Source organism: Odontesthes bonariensis, chromosome 17 (genome assembly GCF_027942865.1).
Source record: "Odontesthes bonariensis isolate fOdoBon6 chromosome 17, fOdoBon6.hap1, whole genome shotgun sequence".
In the NCBI taxonomy this organism is placed as follows: Eukaryota; Metazoa; Chordata; class Actinopteri; order Atheriniformes; family Atherinopsidae; genus Odontesthes; species Odontesthes bonariensis.
This window is the reverse complement of record NC_134522.1, coordinates 19,954,467-19,980,582: the sequence shown is the minus strand read 5'-3', so window position 1 is coordinate 19,980,582 and position 26,116 is coordinate 19,954,467. Positions and strand designations below refer to the sequence as shown.

General features: G+C 43.4%; 1 protein-coding gene and 1 long non-coding RNA gene across 4 annotated transcripts in view; one reads left to right on the top strand and one right to left on the bottom strand.

The window, feature by feature from the left end:
- Positions 1-21,489, top strand: part of LOC142402550 (single-stranded DNA-binding protein 3) — a 39,412-nt gene extending 17,923 nt beyond the window's left edge. Inside the window, exons 5-18 of one of the 3 annotated variants that reach the window (XM_075488077.1) lie at positions 8,591-8,680; positions 12,618-12,701; positions 13,882-13,941; positions 14,053-14,119; positions 14,513-14,577; positions 14,741-14,802; positions 15,210-15,255; positions 15,529-15,564; positions 15,677-15,728; positions 15,957-16,027; positions 16,357-16,435; positions 16,533-16,561; positions 16,715-16,816; positions 18,300-21,489. In XM_075488077.1, coding sequence (XP_075344192.1) covers positions 8,591-8,680; positions 12,618-12,701; positions 13,882-13,941; positions 14,053-14,119; positions 14,513-14,577; positions 14,741-14,802; positions 15,210-15,255; positions 15,529-15,564; positions 15,677-15,728; positions 15,957-16,027; positions 16,357-16,435; positions 16,533-16,561; positions 16,715-16,816; positions 18,300-18,329 — 873 coding nt within the window. In that variant the 3' untranslated portion in view covers positions 18,330-21,489. Of the gene's footprint in view, positions 1-8,590; positions 8,681-12,617; positions 12,702-13,881; positions 13,942-14,052; positions 14,120-14,512; positions 14,578-14,740; positions 14,803-15,209; positions 15,256-15,528; positions 15,565-15,676; positions 15,732-15,956; positions 16,028-16,356; positions 16,436-16,532; positions 16,562-16,714; positions 16,817-18,299 lie in introns of all 3 variants that reach the window. The other 2 variants (XM_075488076.1, XM_075488078.1) reach the window with 2 other exon arrangements.
- A 2,858-nt stretch (positions 21,490-24,347) lies between these two features.
- LOC142366443 (uncharacterized) lies at positions 24,348-25,889 on the bottom strand. The gene is made up of 3 exons (XR_012766817.1): positions 25,811-25,889; positions 25,218-25,430; positions 24,348-24,420 (listed from the first exon to the last, which is right to left on the bottom strand). It is a non-coding gene; the product is annotated as an uncharacterized LOC142366443 (long non-coding RNA).
- Positions 25,890-26,116: the final 227 nt, after the last annotated feature.

Genomic DNA, 26,116 nt, shown 5'->3' with positions numbered 1-26,116 from the left:
CTCTGATCACACCTTGCATTACCACGCATCCTTAGTGATCCGATCACAAGTGAACAAATCTGCGTCTCACTTCACTCTGGCTTTAGGATGCGTCTGCAGCAGGCTTTGAGTAGCCCTTTAGCTGGGTCAGTGCACCATCACGCCCTGAAGGAGCAGGTCATACTGGTGCCAGACGGTTTTTGCGATTTACTTTGTTTTATAGACTTGATATTGGTTAATTTCTGTATTGATAGTAATGTGGATGAGCTTCAAATTTAGCTACAGGTTTTTTTTTTTTTTTTACCAAGCAGATGTGGCAGCTGAGCACTCACCTGCAGTCTGCTGAGTGCAAAGAGCTAAAGAGTTTATCAACACGCCCTTACTCCCGAAAAAGCTGCGCTCTTTAACATTTTTCTGTTGCAACTGTTATTCTTACCCTCTGAAAGTAGTTGGTTAGAAGTTTGAGGTTAGAAGTCTGAGACTTCTAAGCAATCCACTTCTCATCAGATTACCAAAGATGCATATATTGATGCCAAGCGTCGGGGTCCGAGATGTACTCAGCCTGAGATGAAGGGTCTCAGGCACACGTTGCTTGGTTATAGAGGGGCACGTGGTGAATATTTTGCTGCCTGTAGTTTAATGTAGCTGGATTAGATTGAAACAAACATGGTAATCGCAGAGCAGCTATCCTGTTTCACATTTCTGAGTCCCTTCTAGATTCCCTCATGAGGCTCTTACTCTGCATTCCTTTCGCCCCTTCCTAAGACAATTGCCTTCATTTTTCTCTTTTCTCACTCTCCTTCCCCACTTCTCTTCGCTCTTGCATTTTGGGCAACTTCGACCTCATCACGTCATGTTTTCCCGCAGCTCGTGGTTTCTCCGGGACACCTCCACATCTGCATCTCTCCTCCCTCCTCCCCTCTCTCTACTACATCTCTTACTCTCTCCTTCACCTAACGCACCACGCCGCCCCCCTCACCTCACTTGGCTTATCGCTCACTCTGCCTCGCTGTCTCTCCTCTTTTTGTCTCACTCTTTCTCTATCTCTACCCCTTCCTCCCTCCCCGTCCCTTGAGAAAATTGGTTGACTAATCTTGCTATTTACCCACAGTGCCTAGTTGTGCCATATAGGGTGAGCAATGTAAAGTAGAAAAACCAGGAGACGGTTAAGGTATTTGAAAAGGAAGCAAACGGGTACAAAAAAAATAAGCTATCTGAAAACAGGGGCTGTTTTTAGGGAAATTGAATTAAAATCTTAACAAACATATTTGGCATAAAACGCATTTGGCATGAACTGTTTCATTGCATTTCATCGATCTCAAATCTTATTCTGAACAGAATTGATTGCTTTTTGCATCAATATTTTGATGATGTTCTCGGTGTCTGGCAGAAAAGTTCTGTAACCCGGCTGATGGGATCAGCCCAGGGAGGTGTTTGGAGCTCAGTCCTGGAATCCGTGCAGCTCGCTGTAAAGCACGGTCTGACTGACAGGCACACAGAGGAAGACTGTAATTATTGTATTATAAGCTACTTTTCAGACCAGCTAGTTATGAGTAGCAGACGGGATGCTGACGATGCATTTAGATCTCGATATGCTTACCAACAACATTTGAGTCGTCCTGGTGACGGAGCACAGTTTCCTTATGTTAGTCGGCACCATCTACCTGTCTTGCTGCATCCTGTTTGGTGCAGGTGGAGCAGCAGAACTGTGTACCTGCAGCTCTCCCTACTGTCACCGATGAGCGGGGAGAAGGGAAAACGCAGCAGAGTTCATATCCCACTTCCAGAATCAACAGAAAGTACTCCAGGTTACACAGAATCACTGTTTACCTCACTCCAACACGGTATTTGCATTCCTGCTGGTATATCGAAAGGATATTTCTTGAAAAAGACAATGGATTATCACACTGCTTTTTGTCCTAATCTTGAGCTTTTCCATCAACAATCGCACTCATTAATTTCAGCGATAATCAGGTTCACATTTGTTCTCCTTCACTTTGTATTCTTGTCTTTCTGCCCCTCTGCCTTATCCTCTGGAGCGTTGGCTAAGTGGATGTTGTGTCTGCAGCATGTATTAGCACCGTCATCCAGTGCTTGTGCATGTGTGCGCACAGGTCCGTCTGCCTGCTTCAGTACTGCTACCTTGGCAGCAGCACCTTTTGTGGAATTCTGTGTTAACCGTGCAAGACCAGCTGGGTTTTCAGAGATTGTGTGCATATATATTTGTCGGTCAGACCCTGATGGCGAGACGAAGCAGCAATATCCTGTTGCTCTCGAGCAAAAGACGCAATTTTGACCGGACTGATAAATTAGCAGGATCACCACAGTCAGCTATTTTTCCTCCCATATCCCATCCTTACTCCTCTTACCCCCCCCTCCCCTCTCCTTCTTCCTCTGTGTGCTAAGGACAGCAGGTCAAGGAGACAGTGATGAGGAACATATCAGTGTGAACCAGAATGTAGATTAGTACCTCTCCAGGCAGGGACACGCATAAATACAGACACACACACAGATACATTCACTGTCTCTTCCTGACTCTCCCCTCTCTCCATCCAGTGTTTATGTCTCTGTCTTTATCCCTGTGAAAGGTATCAGGCGGAGGTCAATAATGTGTTGAGCACTATTGATCTGTCCGGTAGGTCCTACGAACGAGAGAGAGAGGAAAGAGGGAAATGGAGAGGTAGGGATCAATGCTATTCTGTATAAACCATCTACATACTGTGCTATACCACCCAATCAGATCCTTAGTCTTTTGTTCTCCGATGGATTATTCATCAACATCACGGGTTTATACTGAGTACAGACAGCAAGCGCGACATGGTGTCCTCGCGAGGACACATCAGAGTTTAAAGTCTTTGGCCTCAAAGTGGTTGAGAACATCTTTCATGCAATCTTCTGGTTTATCTCAGTTAAAGCTGAGTGAGTGTTTATAATCCGAATCAAAGAGGGGAGTGGAGCTTTTCTACTCAAAAGGAGATCGAAACCTGCTTTCTGTAGACTTAACCAGATAACTTAAATATCACAAGAGCAGCCAACTGAGTCCTTCCACTCTGTGGCATAACGATTGGAATTGGCTCAACTGCTTTTTCTTGCTCAATTGTGTGTTTTTGGTTTGTTTGTTTTTGTAAATCAAACCCCAAGAAAGTTTCATACAAAAATTTGTGTATTTGATTTTAACTTTAAACTTTGAGAAGAAGAGACAAAAATATGAGATCACAATTTAATTTCTAAAACAAAATACCTGCACAAAGCACTTTTGCCTCACAGCAAGGGGGTTCCAGGTTCGATCCCCAATCCGCCTTTCTATGTGGAGTTTGCATGTTCTCCCCGTGTATGGGTGGGTTCTCTCCGGGTGCTCCAGCTTCCTCCCACTGTCCAAAAACATGCATGTTAGGTTAACTGGTGTCTCTGAATCGTCTCTATCAGTGAGTGTGAGCGTGTGTGTGGTTGTTTGTCTCTGTGTGGCCCTGTGATGGACTGGCAACCTGTCCAGGGTGTACCCGGCTTCTCGCCTGATGACAGCTGGGATAGGCTCCAGCCCCCATGCACATGTCTAGAAATGCAAATGAGTCCGCATTTAAAAGAAAAAATACATTTAAAAAGTGCCTGCAGAGCTTAAGGAGCTGCTGCACCTGCCTCGCTGATGGAAAACATCCCCAGCAAGAAAACTGTCAGTGGAAACAAACGAAAGGTTTATATAACTCTTTCAAGGAGGTAGTTCAACTCAGAGTGTGGCAAAAGATGTTTGTTTGTTAGTCAGCTCTGTCTAGAGTTTAGAAAAGGTACAAACAAAATGGGAAGAGGGTAAAAGAAAAAACCTATAGGTCGACCAAGGATGACATCATCTGCATGGACAGATAATTCAAAGCATACGTCTTGGAAATCGTAAATGCGCAACAGTATAGATTTAAAAACAAAAGAGCAGAAACGGAATGACCAGACTGTTAGGAACGGGCTGAAGGAAATGGGATTTAACATCGTAACGTAAACCATCGCTGACACCTAAACGGAAGTGAACACGGTTACAGTGAGCTGAGGAGAAGCTGCCATGGGCTGTGGAAGATGGGGTGAAGGCGATATGCAGTGATGAAGCCACACATGGAGATCATGCCCGAGCTTTAAGTTTGCTGCAGGTGCAACGAAACGCATAAAATAACTGCCTTAAGAAAATTGAATTCCCACAATCATTGCTGACAGAGGGGGATAAAAATGCAAAAAAAATGTAAATATATATATTTTTTTCTGTCTAATTAATTGCCACACGTTGTAACTTAATGTAACTTCATGTTGACTTCATGGGGCAGGGCAGATTTTTCTGCCTTCACTGGATTTTGGACACCCAGGAGGTGACGGGACACATAGTATGAGGGGGAAAAAAAAGAAGATGACTTGCATTTACTTTTGATTACAGTACAGCTATTTGTCCACCAGGTTGCCCATTGTTGCCTTTGTGTGCTTGAGAGAAACCGGAAGCATGAGTAGAGAAACTGGGATGATGCGTACAAAGGTCCCCTGGCCACCTGTGCACTCAGTTCATTCTTTGGTACGGTGTCGTTACATAAGGAGAAAGTTATGGATCCCGTCCTTTTTAAAATATTAAACTGCTTAACTCGGAGTTAGCCTCAGTCAAAGACAATCAGCTTTACTTATATTTGCCGTAATCTCTGTCACAGCGACGCTCCGGTACACGCCCGCGGATGCTCAATCGGATTGGTATCCGGGGAATTTGTTGGCTGGGGTTAGGCTTTCTGTCTTTTTCCTTCAAGTAGGGGAGCAGAGTGTCCTACAGGGAGAGGCAGCAGCAATGTGTGTGTTGGTCTCCTGCAATCTATATGTAGAAGCTGTCTGTCAAACTAACAGCCAACAAATGGCAGAGGATTTCATAGTTATCAGTTATTACTCATCTTACCTGTCAGGGGTTTTGATGTTGTGTCTTTAGCAGAGGTGGGTAGTAACGAGTTACATTTACTCCGTTACATTTACTTGAGTAAGTTTTTGAAAAAAAATATACTTCTAGGAGTAGTTTTAAATCCCTATACTTTTTACTTTTACTTGAGTCCTATTATTCTGAAGTAACAGTACTTTTACTTGAGTACAATTTTTGTCTACTCTACCCACCTCTGGTCTTTAGCCACAGCAATAAGATGCGGTCTGACTGCGTAGTCCAGGTGCTGTGCTGTAACATTAAAAACATGTCTTGTGCAGATGTGCCGGCTGAATGCTGTGACACAGTGTTTGTGCAGCGCTGCAGGGGAAGGCCATTAAAATGTAGTTGACGGTTTAAACAGTGTAAATATTCCCAGGCATTTCAAAGGGTGTCCCGTGGGTTTTGTTGAACTTTCAGCTGCCTTCAATGAAAGAAACATATTCTTCTCATTCCTACTGAATGTCGGGGATGAAAAGCCCCGTCATTGTTCTTCTCATGCGCATTCCTTCATCTCCTGAGTTTTCCATAAAGCCAGAAAAAGGGGAATTGAACTCGACTACAAAATCAACTAATTGCTGTGTCTTCTTGGACGTGTTTCTCAACATAAAGGTATACCTGCAGGTTCTTCCTACATCAGCCGTCGTTGTTTGCCTGTTGAAATTTTTAGTTGAATTTTAGCAGATTCACCTTCCCGGTGAGCTATTTATTTAGTCTGTGGCTGCTTTGTTGTCAAGATTTGTCTGGCATCCTTCTACGTCATTGTGTGGAGTTGAAATGGACAGGTTGACGTAGAGGGTTCTGTGTGCCGCCACAAGAAACTAAAAAAGCACTGTTGGATTATTTTGTATATCCCCAGGCCGGTTGGTTTTAATAAAGTCCAACTGCATACTAAAAATCTACCTTCCTTTTTGCCGGTGGCAACTGTGCTCAATTTTCGCACTTTTCAGTTTACATTCAATTCTAGCTCAGCAAACTTGAGAATGTATATGCTGATAAATGATCAGTTATTGTCCATGATAATAATCCAACCAGGTGATAGATAAATCTCCCTCTTTGTTACCTTATTTTCTTTGTTTTTTTTTTTTGTTTCCCTCCTCGTCCTCATTTTTCCCTCTTCTGTCTCACTCTTGTATCTTCTAACTCACTCTCTCGATCTCACTCTCTCCTGCATCTTCTTATTCTCTCTCTCTGCGCTCCTGGAGCGGGGGATGCCAGGGGGACAGAGTGCAGATAGGACCTGTCGCCATAGCAACAGCTTCTGCAAGCTGCTGACACCCTACTGAGGGAGGGGGGACTGAGAGGAGGAGACGTTGTGATGGGGAGGTATAGTACAAGGGTTGGGGCACAGGGTAGGTATGCGTGTGTGCCATTACCCGCACATTTGAGTGCGTGTATGTGTCGGAAGGGGGTTGTTTTTTTTGTTGTTTTTTTTTTTTGGGGGGGGGGTGTCATTGATGGGATGAAAGATGGAGAGAAAACTGTACAGAAGAAGAAGGGAGGGAGGACGGAGAGGGAGAGAAAGAGGCGGCCGACCCTGCTTCTTCCCCAGGGATTCAGTGGCCTGCTCATGTTCACAAGCAGAATTAGCATAAAGATGGGGGGAGGTGTGTGTGATTCTTCAGTTTTTATGTGTGTTGGTAACAGATAGCAGGAGAAGGGCAGAGAGTGTATTTGTGTACATGCGTGTAATTGGTCGTACGCCTCGTTGTCCAAGCATACAGTATGTGTCACATGGATGCAGTGTGTCCGTTAGGTGTGCCTGCTGGTGGATCGGTGAATGTTCAAGAGGGTGTGTTTGTTAGAGCGACTCCCTCCCCTGGGTCTTAACCCCCCCCCCCCCCCCCCCCAGTTCGGGCCTGAAGCCCGCGGTCCTCCCCTGTCTGCCTCTCTGCACCGAAGGGCTGCACTTTATGAGCCTGTGATGCAACTCTTTGTGTGTTTGTGCAATTTTTGCGTTCATGTGGTTGGGTGCTGCTGTGTGGTTGTTCCGGCTCGCTTATGTAAGCACCCTCAACATGCATCTCCTTCTGTGCGCGTTGTCAAGAATACAGTTATATCATATCTAACTCCCAGGCTGCTTCATTCTCCTTCCCTTCTATTTTAGTTTGTAGTTTAATTCTTCCGCATTATTTGACTTAACGACAGGGGACTGTCGGTGTTGCATGTGTCGATGTGATTAGCGTTTGTTAAGCAGGCGCTTTAGAAAAGTTCTTAACATTTCTGCCTTTGCTCTCCAGACTTTAACTGTCATCACATACTTTGTGGGTTCATAATTTTCATAAAGTTCTATCTCAAGGCATTAAATGGGAAATCTGAGTCAAAGTCAAATATACCTTCCTTTGAGGAAAATAAACTGAAAGGTGTACAGATTTAAAGTTATTACTGTATTATACTTTTGATTTGCTCCCGGTTGAAGAGTTAGATTATTTGAATTTAAGCAAAACTGTAAATAAAAAAAAAAGAAAATGGCCTCTTCTTCATAGACGAAACATTAAAGAATATCCAGTTTGAAGTTTCTTAGTTTACTTGTTTTTGTAAATCAATTTATTTGCAGATGACTTGTTACTTTATTTAAGTGGCATGCATATTTATTAGGAATTGATTCCAACTAATTCATCCAATGTGATTTTTCCAGAGTGCTTAATGTGGTTTATAAAACTTTATTAGAAAATTCAGATTATGTTGGTGTTGAATGGAATCTTGTATTTAATGAAGTGCTGTTTTACTTCTTGGAAAGATCGTATCTCTGTCTGTATTCTAACCTCTGCTAAATAGAAATGGAGTATTTGATTTCAAATGAACACGTATTATTTGTTTTTGATTAAGTAAATCGGGGCCCTTACAGATGTGCCCTTACAGATGTGCCATTACTGACAGGAGTCGTCACTTTTGATGAAAATCTAGCTGTAGAATTACAGAGAATATTTACATAGTAGCTTGTTCCTTTTAACTTCACAGGTCACTCACTCCCTGTGAGCTTTTTTTTTTTTAGTACGTTCTCGTTCAGTCCGTCTACTACCAAGATGACAGACAGACGAAGGAAAAAACTGAATTTGTCCTCCAATTTTTGCTCAACCTCTTTCGTTTGAACCCAATTGAATGTTCTCGTTTTGCAACGAGCGAACACTGATGCAGTGCTGTTCCCAGATCAGTCGGTTACAGATTCATGCGGGAGCATCTGAGACGTGATGAACCTCCCCAAAAATCCAAACGGAATTAAATGAAATGAAATAAAAAGTGGGTTTTGACTTGTCGTAAAAACTTTTTTCCCTCAGCATTGTAAATGGCACTGGTGCCGTCGGTCTCTTTACAGCTTTTGTATCAGCGAACCTTTCTGAATGTCACTCCCTCTGGGCATGTGAGAAACATTGTGGTGGTATTTCTCCTGGAAGCCCTCCTCTTCCATCCATGTGTGCGGCAGAGGAGGTGGTTAACGTCCTCTCCTCTACTCTTTCTGTTCTATGAGACGAGTTAACAGTTAAGGAAGATACTTTTAAACTTTAAAGAGTGCCTTTGCTTTATTTATGGTGAGGGGGGTTACAATGATTGCCTATGCACACACTGCCCCCTGTAGTAATTTGGTGGCCAGTGCATAATCTTTGTAGATGATACAGAAATAAAAAAACACTGATAATTACTCACATGTGCAGCTCCAGGTTTAACCGCTGTATCTGTGTGTTTCAGAGCGCAGCGGCAGCGCCCAGCCCGGTGATGGGCAACATGCCCCCCAACGACGCCATGCCAGGTGGTCCCATGCCCCCAGGCTTCTTCCAGGTATGACCCCAGCCCCTCCGTCCGTCACCTCCACACCCACTTCTCCTTTGATCTGCCCTTTCCGCTGTCTCTCATTCATCCATTTCGATCTCCCAAAAAGTCCAAATGTCTACATTTTTAGGAGACGGTGACAGCTGGTGTCGCTGAGCTAAACACAGAGAACTGCTGCTGATGCAGAGGCAGCAGAGAGGTGCCTGGTAGACATCTTTCAAAGTAGTTGCTTTTTCATTTATTGTTTGAAGAAACAACAAATCGGCGAGCTTAAAAAGATGTTGCATAGTCCCATTCATAAAGTGCATTATGTCTTAATTTAAGTATATTTATTCATGTTTGTTGCTGAAATTAGCGCTCTTTATTGTGTTGTTTCATGGTCGCTCCTTTCCAACTAGAAGCCATTTCTATTCTAAACTTTTTCACGGTCAAAAGAAAACCAGCCTGATTCCCACTTTCAAAGAATGAATTTGTGCAATCCAGTCGGTTTATTTTTTTCATTTTCTCCTCCTAAACTTTATCTTGAGATGTGTACTTTTATTAAATTGTTTTAGGATTGTGAGGACTTAAATGGCTTAAAAGTTTCTTCAACTATGATTCAAATGTATTTTGTATAACCAAGAGATGGAGAGAGGCAGAGTTACGTAGATGGATAGATGATTGAATCTTATCAGATGACACAACACTACTGTTCCACACAAGTGCTTCTTCCACTTTTCACATTCCCTCCCAGCAGAGCCTCTGGGGCTCTCTCTGTCCATTTATCTGTGGCTCAGCTCTCACAAGGCTGCTCACAACCCGCTTCTGATTCAACCATCCCGTGTTCATCCTCTCCTCCACCCCTCCATCTCCATCTCCGTCTGCCTCTGACTCGTCCCGGCTCTGTGAAGGAAAGGGGTTTTAGTGTGGGAGATGGCTGTCTGAAGAGTGAAGAGAATGAGACCCACACGGAAGCATAAACAAACACAAGCAAGCGTGCGTGCACACATTCGCAAACAAAAAAAAGCAAAAAACCGCATAGTCTCACATCCTCTGTAAGGCAGCGGTGTGATGGACAGCAGTGGCATTTGGCAGGAGGCACGATAAGGTGGTGGCGAAGTGGGAGCGAGAAAGCGAGTGACACAATATGAGAGCGGGGAGGACGGAGAGGAAGAAGGGTGAGTGGTGGAGGAAGAAGAGAGGGAAATGCGAAAGATCATTACCACCGGTACTGTTGCCCAGTGTGTGTCTCTGTGGCCGCCCGCCGCCCCATTGTGTGGTGCTGGGGAAGGGGGCACCGAGAGTGCGACTATGAATAAGCAACGGGAAGGGTGGGGAAGAAGGGTGACGAGAGACGCATGAAGGGCTATTTTTACCATTGGTGGGGGAGTGAGATTGAGCGGCGGTTTGTGTGTGTTCAGGGGACGTTATTGTGACCGAGAGCTTTGGTTGTTCGCTGCAAATACGATTTGTGCTCATCACTGGGGCTCATCACTGAGTGTCGTTATCATTCATGTCAGCCCTGAATGCTTGAATATGTGTATTTTTTTTATTTTATTCAAATGCTCAAACATTAAAAAGTTGAAACACAAGCACCCACACCGAACTACAAGGCAACAATCGTGTTTCATAAAACTCAGTACATGCTCGTGTATTTGACTCAAGTTTCTGTTTCTGATTCATTTCAGTTAAGTATTGTTAAATGTGCAGACTTGGCAGATTTGCGTTCAGTTTGGTAGAGCAGTGCACAACACTGGGTTCATTTACAAACAAACATATTGGTTTAACCGTGTGTACATGACGCTCTAATAAGCTTCGGCTTATTCAGAGGCAGTCAGAGGGTCAGCTGCATCGAACCATCACAAAACCGAGAGAAAACAGACCCTCCGCCATTTTTCTTATGTTTCCTCCCCAGAGAGAGGCGACAGCGTCATTTCCTGTAATTCAGCACATGAGCTATTCAAAGTGCTGGATTGACTGGTTTACATTGCCTCTGGTTGTGTTGTGCAATGTGTTTTTAAACCCATTTGATAGATTTGAACAATTTTTTTTTGCTTTGAATCGTTACAAATGGTCTTAATGATTTTGTAGCTGCAGTCCTGTTTTTGTAGACCAGAAGTTCAAAATCCAAAAGTATTCAGTTTATCACAACACCTGAAAATCTCTCAGCAGACCCTTAGTTATAGTTAGTTGTATGTTAGAGACAGTGGTTTGTTGTTCCTGTCAACAACAAATGTTTAAGATTCTCTTTTTAGAAAGATTTACTCTTTTTAGGTCGGTCATGAAGTGACATTAAAAAAACGTTTCTTTGCAAATTCACCAAATCCACAGCGTTTAGATGCTGCCAGACCTCTCCTTATCTGTGCTGACACGTCCAACTGTCAGCCACTACTTTTAAAATCTTTGACGGGTGAATGGAAGAATGATGGCCATCTTATTACACTGCAGTGCGGTGCTAGACGCCACTGGGTGCCCCCCCACGGGTCCTGTCGCCATGTCTCAAAAGGCCGGTGCTGTTTGGGCTGCCGGAGGGTCCCGTACAATATTGGACAGCTGTGAACGTTACGGCTCATCATTGCACCCTCAGCTGATGCATCAGCGGAACATTCCCTATTATAAACCCAATACGTGATGTCAGCTTCAGAAACTCGGTCGGTTTTTTTGATAAATAGCTGTCTGACTAACCGTGTAAAACGGTATAATTGAAATTAGCCTCGTGCTGAAGAAGTGATTCTAATGATTAATCAATTATCTAAAGTAGTTGCTTTACTTTCTGTTGGTCAGCTAATTGGTTAATTGACTAACCTCAGCTCACCTTTTGTACTCGTACATTACCACACTCCTAAAGAAGTACTGATATTCGATACACTTACTTACAGAGCAGGTGTTAATGAATTGAATGGAGAATAATGTGAACTCCTTTTGTCTTCACATCTTTTTCTCTGTTATTCGTACGGGCGCGACTCAGATGTTACTTTGAGACAAATGTCAGTGCAGTTTATTTCTGTCAGAACCAAGAGCACGTTTCCAGTGGTCAACTGTAAGAGCACGCGCTCCCAGACTCACTGTGGTAATCAATGTGTTGTCTTTGTGAGTGTCCGGATGCCTAGGAGGGATAGGTGGAAAATTCCATTTGCCATTTGTAAATCGGTCACCTTTTGTTTTCCTCGGACCAGTGGAAAAGGAAAAAAACAGCGAAGCGCTGAACTGAAGGCACAGTCGCTGACGGAACGCAAGAAGAGGCTGTTGCACAATGACTTATTTATTAAAGGTTGTTAACCTCTTACCACGATGTGAGAAGTCAGCAATAATGCAGTGGCATTTTGGAGAGGTGGTGAATTTGCCCACAGGAGCTCGATTTTTAAAAAAAAAAATTGTGTCAGGAGGTTGACTTCCGATACAGATAGAAATCCTCAAAGTGTGACTTTTCTTTTGTAATCAGTATCATCTCTCTGGTTTGAAGTTGCCACCAGTGCCTGTCGTGCTTTTGTGAGCCCTTGATAATACTGCCCTCATGTGGTTTAGACAAAAATAGAATCCTATGACCAGAGGGTCTCAGTGATCCCCTCTTATGGTGTAGCTACACTGTTGTAATGCCACCCAGCAAGAAGGGTTTACTTGACACTGATTTCTGCTAATGCTGTTGGACTCATAGATGCCCATATCCACACTTTAAGACTCTTATTCTTTTAAAATAAAGGTTTTTTTGTTTTTTTTGAAGGAGTGTCTTTATCTCCAGATTTAGGAGGATTTGCCCAAAAATGTCCAGCTTTCTCCTTTCCCCTGCTTCTCTTCTCCTTCCTCAAACTAAAGACCCCCCACAGATGGGACCCCCCCCCCCCCCCACACACACACACACACACACACACATCTTCCTCTCTCTTATGATTTTGACGGGGTAATTCCTCCAGGTGTAAACCCACATTTTGCCCCCTCCCCTCTCTGATGTCGCTCTTCTTTCTTAAAGGGACCACCCGGCTCTCAGCAGTCCCCCCATGCACAGCCCCCCCCACACAACCCCAGCAACCCCATGATGGGACCCCATGGCCAGGTAAGAGGCGAAAGCTTTCTCTCAAACTCCCCTTTTTCCCCTCATTCCCTCACCCACACACTAGCCTTTTATTCCCATTCACTACTTGCACACTTTCTTCTTCTCCTCCTCCTTCTTCTTCTACTACCCTTGAGCCCTGTGAGCTCTAGTTTAGTTCTGGCTAACTCCCCGTAGATGTCAGCCCCTCCAGTTACGAGCTCCTTCTATGAAAGCCGAGCATCCAGAGGCAGCAGGGCCCGCTCCTCTTCAAGGCCCAGAATCGGCTGTCCCTGTGCGGGATGAATAATTCACTCCCTGCCCCTCCCCCGGAGCAGCTTGTGGGGGGTTGCACACTTATCTTCTCCTTCACTCTTAGCACACGCATGCACGAATGCGCACACACTTCTCCCCTCCCCCCCTTTCTTACTTGTTCTTGCACCTTATAAATAAAACACAGGACAAGCAGTATAAACACGTCACATATACGCACAAAACACATGGCTACACCAATGTACGTGTGCTTTCTGCAGATAAAGGACAGATGTTTGGGTTGCTAAAGTGTTCAAATAGAAAACGGCACATTCATACGCATAAGAACTTTCATCCTCAGCCTTTGCATGTTTCGACACTTGTCCAGAACAGTAGCTACAGATGCCACTGCCGAGGTAAAACTAGCCTTTAACTGCGGCAGCTCAGATCTTCATTCTTGTGGTTTCTGGTTTCCGTCTTGTGCGCGAGAGAGTGTGGACATGCTTCCGCTAAGGTTTTGAACGGTGTTGTTGGCCTGAGGTGTCTCAGACTACGCCAGGCAGACCACAGAGCGAATCAGCTTACACCACAGTGAGAGCAGGCTGACTGTGCAGGGAGCCTGGGGGAGCGCCGCACTCGCACAAATACATGCTTTGAATGCATTTCGTGTTTAAAAGCAGGCTGTTGAAAATTCATATAACTTTTTTTCTTTCCTTTTGACTACTGAAACGAATTGTTGACAAAGACACCCGCAGTTTTGCACTGTCATCTTCCATTCTCCATCCACGCTGTGTCCACCTGTGTGTTCCCAGTGGTACCTCCGTTTGAGTGCTTTTGGATTTATCAATAATGGAAATGTCTTCTTTTTTTTTGTGTCCTTCCTTGACCCCCTCCCCAAACCCCCACCACCCCCCCCCCACCCCCCACCCCCTTCTTCCATTTCTCTCTACAGCCTTTCATGTCACCGCGGTATCCAGGTGGACCGCGCCCCGCACTGCGAATGCCAAATCAGGTATTCAGAGTTTTGGATCAATTTCATGTTGAAACTGACAACTCTTGAGAGCCCATGTTGCCAACAATTTGCCAGCATTTTCATGCCTTTTCTTGTCTTCTCTCTTCTCAGCCTCCTGGGGGAATCCCAGGATCTCAGCCTCTCCTGCCAAACAGTCTGGACCCAACAAGACCGCAAGGTAAGGCAGCGAAGTGTGTCGAGCGTGAGGATGATTTGTTACAGCATGACTCCTTTACAGTAGATTTGAAGGATATTATTTATAAGTATCTCAATTACCAACGGTAGCACAAAACTGCACTGTTTTTTTTTTTTTTTTAAGTTATCTATTTCTCTGGGATTATGTACAAATTTAAAAAAAGAATTGATTTAACTTAATAGCTGTGGGTGTGTTTAGCTCAGGAAGGGCTGTGAGGGGATTTTAGCTTCACATTACAGCTTTGAAGCTCAAGAGGGTTGGATCAAGAATTGTTTGTGGCTTGAGTTAATTCTTTATTTTGAAGAGATTAAACAGATGTGAATTTACACGAGCATGGATGTGTCGGTGTGTGACTCTGGGGCTCTGTTCTGGCAGGGCATCCTAACATGGGCGGACCAATGAGAATGAATCCTCCCAGAGGAATGGCCATGGGCCCACAGGTAAGATGACTCCAGTGTTTTCTGAGTTACACAGGTGCCAGTGCCAGTCCAGTGATTATATACGCGTCATACTTTACAGTCACTGATATCGGGACATCAGGTGGTTCTCTCTTAAGAATCATTTAGTAAAGAACTGACATTGTTCATGTTTGATCTCTCTCAGAATTATGGCGGCATGAGGCCTCCTCCAAACTCCATGGGTGGTCCCATGCCAGGAATGAACATGTAAGTCTGGTGAATTGCCTGACCTGCTGCATTTACCTTCAGTAGTTCTTCTTCCGTGTCCCTGTCCCGTTTCCTCCACTGCTCTGCTTCCTGTCAGAACTTCTTGCTGGCAATAATATTTGTTTTCAAAGACTGAAAGCTGCAGATTATCGTGTTTTTTCTGAATGCATCCATTGTTGACACTTACGGGTGGTGTTCCCAACATCCATTTTTGTGGCTACACCTTTGCTTTGAGTAATATGTACCGACTCATTGTTAGGACAGGTTTATTTGATATGTTCAAAGTCATTGTAGTTTCCTGGACATGCTCTCACCTTCTTACCGTAGTTTCAGTGCTTTCCCCTCTTCCTCTTTTCTTCCTTCTCTGACACCTTGTATCTGTTTTTTTTTTGTTTTTTTTTTCTCAGGGGCCCCGGAGGAAGAGGGCCTTGGCCAGGGCCTAATGCTAACTCTGTGAGTCAGAAGCCTTTGCATGTACACACACTGAACACAAACACTGCAGGTGGTGGGTGAACTTCTATGGACACCCATCTCTGTCATGGCGGTCTCGTACAGTAGCCGGGCAAAACTCAAACCATAAGCATTGGAAAAAAACTGGATTCTTCAAAGTTTTTAAAATTTGAACACTAAGTCAGTCGATCTTAGCTGGTGTTTCTTGTAACTGCTCACTGGTTTGTATGACGATCGTATGACTCAAGCGCTTGTTTACCTCTGTCCGCCTTGCAGATAGCCTACTCCTCTTCATCTCCAGGAAACTACGTGGTGAGTTATACATAAAGAAATAAAAAAAAACAAAAAACAATGCTTCGTTTCAGGAATCACTTTAACCTGTATGGCTGTCATTTTTAAATCTTTGCCTCCGCTCGTTTCTCAGGGTCCCCCAGGCGGAGGAGGTCCCCCTGGAACTCCCATCATGCCCAGCCCAGGTGGTGCGTCACCTAACTATGTCCCCAGCACTAACACTTGTCTCAGTAAATAAATGTCTTTCCCATTTTATTCCTCACGAGACAAACATGAACGTGTTCTCACAAACCGAGTCCCATCTCTCTCTCTGTGTTCTTTATTTTCATATCTTGAAAAAGTGATTCAGACGTTTGACACCGTCGCTCCGATTTCTGTTACTGATTTTAAGTTTGTTTCGTCTTTTTGATCAGATTCGACTAACTCCAGTGAAAACATCTACACAATGATGAATCCTATTGGACCGGGAGGGAACAGACCCAATGTGAGTCTTCTGCGAGATATTTAACAAAAAGTTGTACTTTGTTATTTTGGAAGTTTAGTTTTACGGGCTTGTTACATTACAGATGGATTCTGGCTGTTGTGATGATTAAAAATGAGAAATCAGACATTTTATCCAGCTCAAATAAGGCTCAATTCAGTGTTAAAGGAGCATAATGCCACCATATTCCATTGAATAAGAATATACTAGAAATGAACTGGGGTATGAATTAAATAATCTCTCCTTCGCCTCAAGCTGAAAAGATTGCAATTATGTCTAAGAGGCCAAAGATGGAGAATAATCTTACAGTCAGTTCCACATCTTCTCACCAGTTCCCTATGGGGCCGGGGCCAGACGGGCCTATGGGAGCTATGGGAGCCATGGAACCACACCACATGAATGGATCACTAGGTGGGTGGAAATGCAGTGTGGATCATGTGACACATTGTTTTCTTTTGAATTAAAGCCAATTTAAAGAAACTTTTTTTTCTTCGTTTTGCTTCTGCAGGGTCTGGGGATATGGACGGGTTGCCAAAGGTGAGTAAACATCTTTCTTTTTTTTGTGTGTGTAACAAAATTTGGTTGCAGAGTGCAAAAACTAACTAATATTAAGAATCTGACTAACATCCTGTCCTCGCCGCCATTGTGTTGCAGTCCATCATCACTCTGCTTTGCCCCTTTTCTCCCCAGAGCTCTCCTAACAATATGGGGGGCATGAACAACCCTCCAGGAACGCCGCGGGACGATGGCGAAATGGGCGGCAACTTCTTGAACCCATTCCAAAGCGAAAGTGTAAGTAGAGTGTGTTAATGACCTCTCACAACCCTTAACAGTTCTCCTTGCTGTCCTGACATAAACCAGTGGAAGAATGCAAGCAGAGGGTTAGACTAAATATTCACTATTGACCTCAGACCATTGATTAATGTCCTGGAAAAATCTGTGTCCTGTCCCTAATTGCATTTGATGGTAATTCTGCTGTTTTTTTTGCCATGTTAATCAGTTTAACTCGTTATTAGTTGAGAGGCAGCAGCGTTACTTTCTAACTGATGCTGCAGTTTAGGACAGTAATGTTTTTAATGTTTTATGTCTTTAAAGACATCCCTAGATGCTCGTGCAGTAGTTGAAAAGCATTTTTGAACAGAGGTCGTCACCAAAAAAAAAAGACCCAATCCAACGATGGTCAGACCTCGTTGAATTAGACCCATGTAGATGAGAACACTATGCAAAGAGTGGGTATAGCAGGACAAAATAAAGAGGAAGTTCACAGGTGGTCATTTGATAAAGAAACACATTTTATTACCACATTTTATGACACAAGATAGGAAACTTAGTTTAGTGCTAAGCTGTTAATATGTTTTTGGCCCAAGGAATTAAGCAGAGATGTGATTAAAAACAGTGGCTTTAGCTGGAATCTCCATGTCTTTGTACTCGTATATGATACTATACGTTTTAACCTGGGACACAGCACTGTAAATTTGAAAAGCAAAAGCGTGCTTCAGTCTTTTGTAGCAGGCAAAAGCAAAATCATCGTTCAAACAGGAAAAAAGAATGTCTGTAGACGATATTTACCATAGCTTGTGTTCTGCTTGCATTGTGGCCGCTTACTAATCACTTGATTTCATTTTGTGCCTTCTGTATCGGTGATGTGATCAGGGCTGATTGGTATAAATGTCGACTGAGCTTTGTTATATCTAATTGCTTAGATGTTTGGGGATTATTTTTTTTCTAATTCAAACAAAGTGAACATAATAATATATGTGTGAAGGGGTACTGCTTCTTGCATTTTGTCAATCTGTGACGGTCTCCTGCCCTCGGCCTGGAGAGCCACGGGCCGTGCAGGCTGGAGTCACAGCTGGGCTCCAATAACCGATTTCAACTAATCAGCTGCAGGGCTGGGATCATCTGAATAAAACACATTTAAATCTCTCAATATTCCGACAGCTTGCCTGCTGTATCTGCTCTGTAAATCTGAGCATGACGTGCCAACTCTGTACGTTTTTGTTTTTTTTTGTTTGTTTTTTTTGGATACATTTTTTCTGCCTGTACCTGAAAAAAACTGGGACATTCCGGCCGTCACCATGAGAAAGAAAACAGAATTATCATCCCAGAGCTGATTGTTTGAGGCTGGTGTGTTGGAGCCTGGCTGGAACCTGAAGCCTGCGCCTCCTCTAGCTCTGCAGGGCTGGGTTTGAGCGCCCTCTGGTGTTTAAATGTTGTCGGTGACATATCCACTCATCTGTGCCCTCCTCCCCCTTCCCCCTCTCTCTCTTTTCAGTATTCACCCAACATGACGATGAGTGTGTGATTTTATTTTTTTTATTTTTTTTTCGTTGTTCCCTCCCCCTATTTTTTTATTTTTATTTTTTTTTTTTACACCCTGTACCTGATTTTAATTTTAAATTTTTTTTATTTCTTCAATTCAATCCTTACTTCACCTTGGATTGGACCACCTCCCCTCCGTGCACACACATATATACACACACACACACACACACGCACACACACTCACCTTCTGCCCTCTCACTCAACGGGATCCACGACCACCCAACCCGCCACTGTCTTTCCTCTTCTCACCCGGGAACTGTACGGCCACGCAGCCTTCCGGGACCGCCCTAGAGCATGCTGGGACTCTGATTAAGACGGGCCCTCCTGGAGCATGCAAAATGGCTGCCGGTGTGAATAGGAAGCAGTCGCAGAGCAACAGGAAGAGCCTTCTCTCCGACTCCGGCCCCAGCCTCTCTGGCTTCCTGTCGGGGTCGAGACAGTGAGCGAGGGGAAGGAGGACATGCAGAGGGAGAGAGGAGACTGAGAAACACAGCCCTCCCTCACAGACGCAGTGTCGGCTCTCTTTGCAGCTGCCTGGAAGCTTCTCAACCACAACATTGGATTTTTCTGTTTAAAAAAAAAAAAAAAAAAAAAAATCATCATGTCGTTTTTTTCTTTTTTTTTTTCTTGTTGTTGCTGTACTGACGGACTCAGTAGAGGGTCGGATGAAATGGCACCTTTCCCCCCCCCCCCCACGTTGTTTTTCGTGTGTGTACATTTGTAACAGAGGTGTTGTGATGACCAGTGAATATGTTTTTCCATTTTTTTTTCTTTTTTTTTTCTTTTTTTTTTCTTTTGTGTATGTATTGTATCATTGCTATTTTTATTATTGTATTATTGTTGTTAATGATATTGGTATGATCATTTTCAGATTAGGTTGTAATTTCTGTTTTCACGGGCACATTATCATAATGACAGTATATGTGCACACAAGTCAGAAATCATTTGCTGTGTGACGTGGTTTTGTGTTAGCACACTGCCCCCTGCAGGTAAGAGTTTGTCCATCATGGTACTGATTGGTTCTATTTGGGGCTTTTTTTTCTATCTCTGACAGAGGAAAGCTTTTTAAAAGATCTAAATTTTAAACTTCCTGTTCACCAGCAGAAGCATCTCCTGCTTTAGTAGCCTCCCTGCAGTGAAATGCACAGCTCTATTTATTTATGCTCTTTTAATTTGTTGATGAATCATTGTTACATTTTTAAAAAGTGTTATCCCGGGTTTTTATCAACTACGAAATCAGTAGCAACGGTGTAAATGAGCAGATCCGCTCATCAGCATCTGTCGTGGATCATTAGATCCCTTCATCCGAGCGCCGAGGGTGCTGAAGTCATCACCAGTAACAACCATTTGGACCCCACTCATGCTGCTCCCAATAACGCTTCCCACTTAGGTCAATCTTCACGCCTTCGTATAAATAGGTTTTGTTACCATCTTACTTCTGACCCATAGTGGACACTTGTTTTTTTTTTTTTTGTTTTTTTTGGCTGATAAGTTTTCAACACACTGTGATGTATGTTTGTGCTTTATTGGAGTTTTTCTTTTCCACGTCTGTCGGTTCAGATTGCAGACTTTTACTTCTCATGTTCGCTGTGGTTCCTCTTTATGGTCGCTCTTGGATCCTTTGTGTTTTCGTGTTGGAGAACGGCAGGTCAGGAAGCAGTAAGGCATTGCTCCGTTGACGGTAACCAGTGGCGTCCCCTCCTCTGTCCTCCTAAATTTTTTCTCCACTCTCCATCCGGCCAGGATTCACACACAGACACTCAGTCACACACCCACCGCCCCTCTGAAATTTATTTTCCCTTTTTTTCCCCTTCTTCTTCTTTTTTTTGTACAACTGTCCATCTTCTGACTCATTCTTTTTGTAAATACTGTAAAATGCATTTTGATATCATTGACATGTTTTGATATTTCAAAATCACAACTTAACGGTTGATCAGAAACATGCCGATGTGGGCAACTGTGTGTAATTGTTCAGAGATGGTGTGTCTTTAACTCAGAAATAATATGAAACGTGAGAAACTGGAGCTGCTATAGACAATTACGCTGTTTCACCTCATCACAGACCGACGTGGGGCTTTACACTTCATCTGAGTTTTTGTGTCGAGGGGGTTTCAGCGTGACGAGGGAGGAAACCGTGGTTAAGTGTCGGATAACCCGCTGTCGCACGCATTTGCGTGACGATTCACCTTGATAGGACTCTCCCTCGATTTTGTTTTTGAGGGAGGTCTGGGAAAAAAAAAAAAAAAAAAAAGAAAATATTTTTTTGACAGAATTTGCAACAATCGAAATGGAAGAAGATGTTTTTTTTTTTTTTCTTAGAATAAAACTCCTTCCTCTTTGCCTCAGACACGCCAACGCAGTTCGGCTTCTTTTTGACACACGGGACACTGGCTCTCCACCCAACACACCGGGGACCAGAGTACACGCTTAACTATGAAGGATTTTTTTTATTATTATTATTATTATTATTATTTTTAATCTATTTAAAACGGGGCAGGAGAAATGTTTGGGGAAGAGAGCGGGAAAGAGGACACGTGGGACAGATTTGTTGCAAAGAAGCGGTCCAGAGAGTGCAGGGACGCGCGTTTCCTCCCCTGTGCTATGAAATACTGTCGTAAGAAATCCAGTCCAACTTCTTCTCCGTCACAGCGTCGATCATTTCTGTATTTCTATTGTGCTGATGTATAATACTGTAACATTCAGGGGAAGGGAGGGTTAAGAGGACTTTTGGGGGCGGGGAGGGGAGGGGGTTGGAAGTAAAAGATTTTTCTGTTCAGTTCCTCATTTTTTCCCTCTTGATGACAAAGCAGTATTGAATATGAGGCAGTCTGTCCTTGGGGAGTTGCTTTGTATCTCATGTTAGGGTAGTTTCAGATCCTAAATGTCTCGTGTAGTAAAATAAGAGGTTCCTTCGTATGTTTCTTTATATTGTAAAGTTTCTTTAGACAAAAAAAAAATAAAAAATGTTGCTTCTTGGGGAAAAAAAAAAAAAGGTGGGAAATCTGCATTGATAACTAATGTATTTTATTATTTTTTTGTTTTAATTTTCATCAACTTGTCAGTCGTTTTATGCCTGTGTCCCCCTTGTTGTAGATACATATTAAAAACAAATAAAATGACTTCACTCCTTTTGCCATGAATATTCACTTTTTTTTTTTTTTTTTTTACTAATTGTCCTAAAAAAAAAAAAGAAGCAATTTCTTGCAAAATTAAACCGACATGTTGAGTCGCATGGAAAATGCTGTGTTTTACAGAATACTGGAGTTCATCACTTCATCCAGAGAATATGGACCGAAGTGAGCTGGTGGCGCTGTCAGTCTTCTATTTAGTCTGTTTTAAAAAGTTAACTCAGAATTTGTCCCAAACATCCAAAAGGAAAAAATATGGTGAAAATATATATATTTTTGTTCAATTCACAATGTGAATCCATTAATGTCATGCTCTTTAGTTTGGCTAAGAATTTGTAGAGGAACACCTAAACTAAGCCACCTCTATGTAATGTAAGTAGGAAATAGAAGTTATGCTAGTTATCACTTGTCACTTTTTTTTAATGTGCCACTTTTACCATAAAGCATCAGCCCAAACATCCGTGGGAAAAACAAAACATTGTTATTTTCTAAAGGAAATTGGGAAAAAAAAATATTCTAAAAAAGATGTTTACTAAGAATCCTTATGTGTCACTGGAGGGTTAAAAAAAAGAATGGATAACTTTAGCTCAGACAGAATAAAGTCTCAGGAGTCTAAATGGTTCCTCTGAGCTCCGATCCGTTCGAGCTGCGCCGAGTGACGACGCAGCGACTTCCTGCTTCTATCGCGGTGACAGGAGGCGGGAGGAGCCACCAGGGAGGTGGCAGAGGAAGCGGGGGCTAGTGGAGGGAGTAACGCTGGTCTTATTGATGCTTTAGATGGAGAGCAAGGGGGAGAGGAGGTGGGTGGGTGAGGCAGAAACGGGGTGGCTCTGCTCTTAGAGGGTGAAGCTTTGGTTGGCAGCTGGAGGTGAGAGTCTGATTGGGTCACTAAGGGTGGGAGGTGAAGGAGAGGGGGGACCACCGTGACAAGGGGCAGGGTATTCCTGCGGAGCTGTGAGTGTGGGAGCCTTTTGTCCAAAGCTGGCCCTCCAGGTGCTGTAGACCTCTTGAGGACAGCGCTGCTTGACTTAGCACGAGATGAGCTCATCTCAGGGAGTGAGAGGTCTGCCTGAGAGGCCTCCGGAGTGAGATCCCCGAGGCAGCTGTTGTAATTCTCTCCTCCATATATGCCATCCCTCCTGTGAGCCATGCCTTCCTTACTCTCGTCGACCCTGGAGCGATGAAAGTATTGCTCCTCGTCTTCCCCCTCTTTCCCTCCTCCTTTGCAGTTTAAATCCCGTCCGTCTCCCTCCTCCTTCAGGACGCTCTCCCTCATGCTCTCTTCATAAGCTCTGTTCAGACAGGCCAGGTTGTGAATGGCGAGCCAAGGCTCAGATGATACCCTCCGTCTAGGAGCTGGAGGGCTACCCTGGCTCTGTGCAGTCGGCTCACAGAAGTGGTGTTGGCTGTTGCTGCTGCTTCCACTTCCATGTTTGCCTAATAAAAGAAGTGAATGAGACAGTTTATTGGTTTAAAATCCCACATATGCATCCAAGTCGGGCAATTCTCAAGTCATGGCAAATTGCTGCTCATTTGAGGGTGAATTTTACGACCTGGTAAAGACGAGTTAATTGTATTTCTTTTATGTCCTGATATGCAAAAAAAAAAAAAAGAAAACCCTACTTTGCCCCGTTTCACTTGTTAGGTTTTACAAGTGGATTTGCTCTCCTTTGTCCATGGATCTACCTTTGCTGTTGACTGGCATGAAGTCATTTCTATTTATACCAATTTAACCTTTTACAGCCATTTAACCATTTCTTACCCTCAAATCTATTCACCAGCAACCACCTGACTTAATTTATGTTTTCTCCCCGGTATGAATTCTGCATCAGTTCCTGTGCAAAAGATGTAGCTTCTTTCATTGCGGCCACCGTCTACACGTGGCCTCATCTCACCACGACCGCACATTTTCGTCGTCTCTTCTCTGGAATGAACTTTAGAACTAATGATTTCAACCACATAGCATTTGCTGTCTTCTGTCTACACTTGCTTTTGTTAATCTCAGCTCTCTGGTATGCTGAGGGGACCTTTGATGGCTCCGATAACTGCATCCAGGTGACACAGATGGTTCACGTGCATTTTTCCAAAACACAATCACATATGTGAGTTTCCGCAACATTTTATTTCCTCAGCCCCGTAACATGGACATATTGTAGCTGCCTATATCAAGTACTTTTTTTTTTTTTTAGTCAAACACATTGTGAACTAAACAGCGGAGGAAAATCGTCATTTCCTCAGGTTTGCAGTAAAATAAATCCTTGCTCACCTGCTCCTCTGAAGTTGAAGATGTTTTCTCCCTCCGGTGAGTTTGGTGAGCCTGTCTTGAGGACGATGTCGGATGGGGACATGCAAGACACTGGCGAGGTGTCCGGAGACGGGGGAACATTCAGGTAACGCCTGGTCACTCGGCCTCCATTCACACCCGTCTCCGTAGCGATGATGATGATGTCCCGACCTTTGGCCCGACAGGCATCCATTAACACCTGAGGTAGATGAGTTATTGATCAGAGCTGACCTCTTGTTGAGGCTTTGAAGGTGCCTCATATTGATACAGTCAGAGACTTGTTAGGTAGTGATGCACTTTGATGGTTTTCATGGTGACCTTTGGGAAAGATTCCATGTTTTCCATATTCCACATTTCAGAGGGAAATATGCTTTTTAATTCACATTTTTGATTTACACATATAACTCCAGTTATCATTGTCACCGCAAAACATAGCAAGTTTTGTGTTTTTTGGATTCCTTTTCCTTCTGACTGACCTGCACTGTGGGCTGGTGCTGCGCATTGATGGCGTAGACCAAAGCAGAGGCCCCAGAGAAGTCCTCCATGCTGGGGTCGGCTCCCGCAGCCAAGAGGGTGGAGGCCACCGGAGCCCCTGCTCGCTGCATACAGGCGTACATCAGAGCAGTACGGCCAGTCCGGTCTTGGGCATTAGGATCTGCCTGATTTGAACAAAATATATTAAAAATTAAGTGATAAAATTGCTCTTCTGGAAGGGAAATGGCCCAAACTCTTCTACCAGGAAGACATGCTGTTGTAACAGGTGGCGTCTCTGGATCATGTTCACAAATGGCTTTTTCTTTGCATGATAGAGCTTTAATTCTATTTGTGGACTGAAGGACAAACTGTGATCACAGACAATGATTTCTGGAAGTGTTCCTGGGCCCCGTGCAGTGATTTTTTTTTTTAGGACAAAATCAGGCCTGCTTTTAACGCAGTGATACCTGAGTGCCCGAAGATCATAGCAGATGTTGATTTTCTGATGTGTCTCTTAAGCACTGAGATGTCTACAGAGTCTTTGAAACTTCTTCATTTTGCATGAAGGAATGTTATTCTGCCCACCTTATAAGGACACACAGCTGCCATTGAATTTTTAATGTGAAAATGTTTTTAATGAAAAAATCACATCATTTCAAACAACATTTGACATCTTTTCCATATTCTATTGTTGAACAAAATATTGGTTTGTGAAATTTGCAAATCATTGCATTCCATTTGCATTTACATTTTACATAGCATCCCAAATTTTTGGGAATTGGGGACGTATTAAAGGAAAATCCATTCAAAACAAATGAGAAAAATAGTTATGCAATATAAATGCATGTGCATTATTATTATGCATTATAAGTATATCCCTCTTATGGCTGTCATAGAGTTGTTTTAATGCATTGCAAATACACCTAAATCAGTAGACCATTAAACATGCGTGCAGTACAGATGCTTGTCACTGCAGACCGACCTTGTTCTGGAGGAGGTATGTGAGGAGTTTCACAGTCTCAGGCCCAGCCGGCTCTCCTCTCATGGCTTTGCAGGCAGCCAGGAGAGCCGTCTCTCCTCTGGGGTTGCACCCGTTCACCTTAGCGCCACCTTCCACCAGCAGGCGGAGCAGGCGGAGCTTACCAGAGGAGGCTGCACTGATGAGGGGGCTGCAGTCTGACAGGGGGTCCTCCATCTCATGGGAGACAAAGGAAAGTCATAATGGGATTTAAATTATATACATGTATATATTCAATTATTATGACTAGATCTAAGTCAGAGAATATCTTTTATTTGCTATCTTTCTGTTAATAATTAAATTCTACTGGTTGTTTTTCAGTTATTTGTAGTCATACTTTTCATTTTGCGGTCAGTCTTTTGTAAGTGATGTTCAAAAAGGTGCTAAAAGTTCTACCAGACAAAGTACATTGAATGACTGCAAGTGAAGCTCGAGTTAAAGACAAAGCTCAAGATGGATGTCAGCCCTTACGTTAAATTAAAATGTTTAAATTACAAAAGTTATAGGTGTAGAGATGTGAGTACGCATCCACAGGACACACAGTAAACATCACTCACCTGGACCTTCCCTTTTGAATGGTTATTTACCTCGTCCTCCTCTACAAAACGAGAAGAAAACAACTATCATGACTTCATTCAGATGTTCTGTGGGGAAGTATTCTGAATTTTTCCCTCCTGAATTTACAGTAATCCTTCAAAACATTTGGTTTTGGGCTGAAGCATCCTTATGTAGCGGTAACTGAAGAGCATAATGTGAGAGTGTCGCTCTGTCGCTCCCCTGTCCTGATATGTCCTCTGCTTACCTGCTGCATCGAGGAAAAGTTCAGCTCAGGGCGAGCTTTCAAAGTCATAAACGATTTTCAG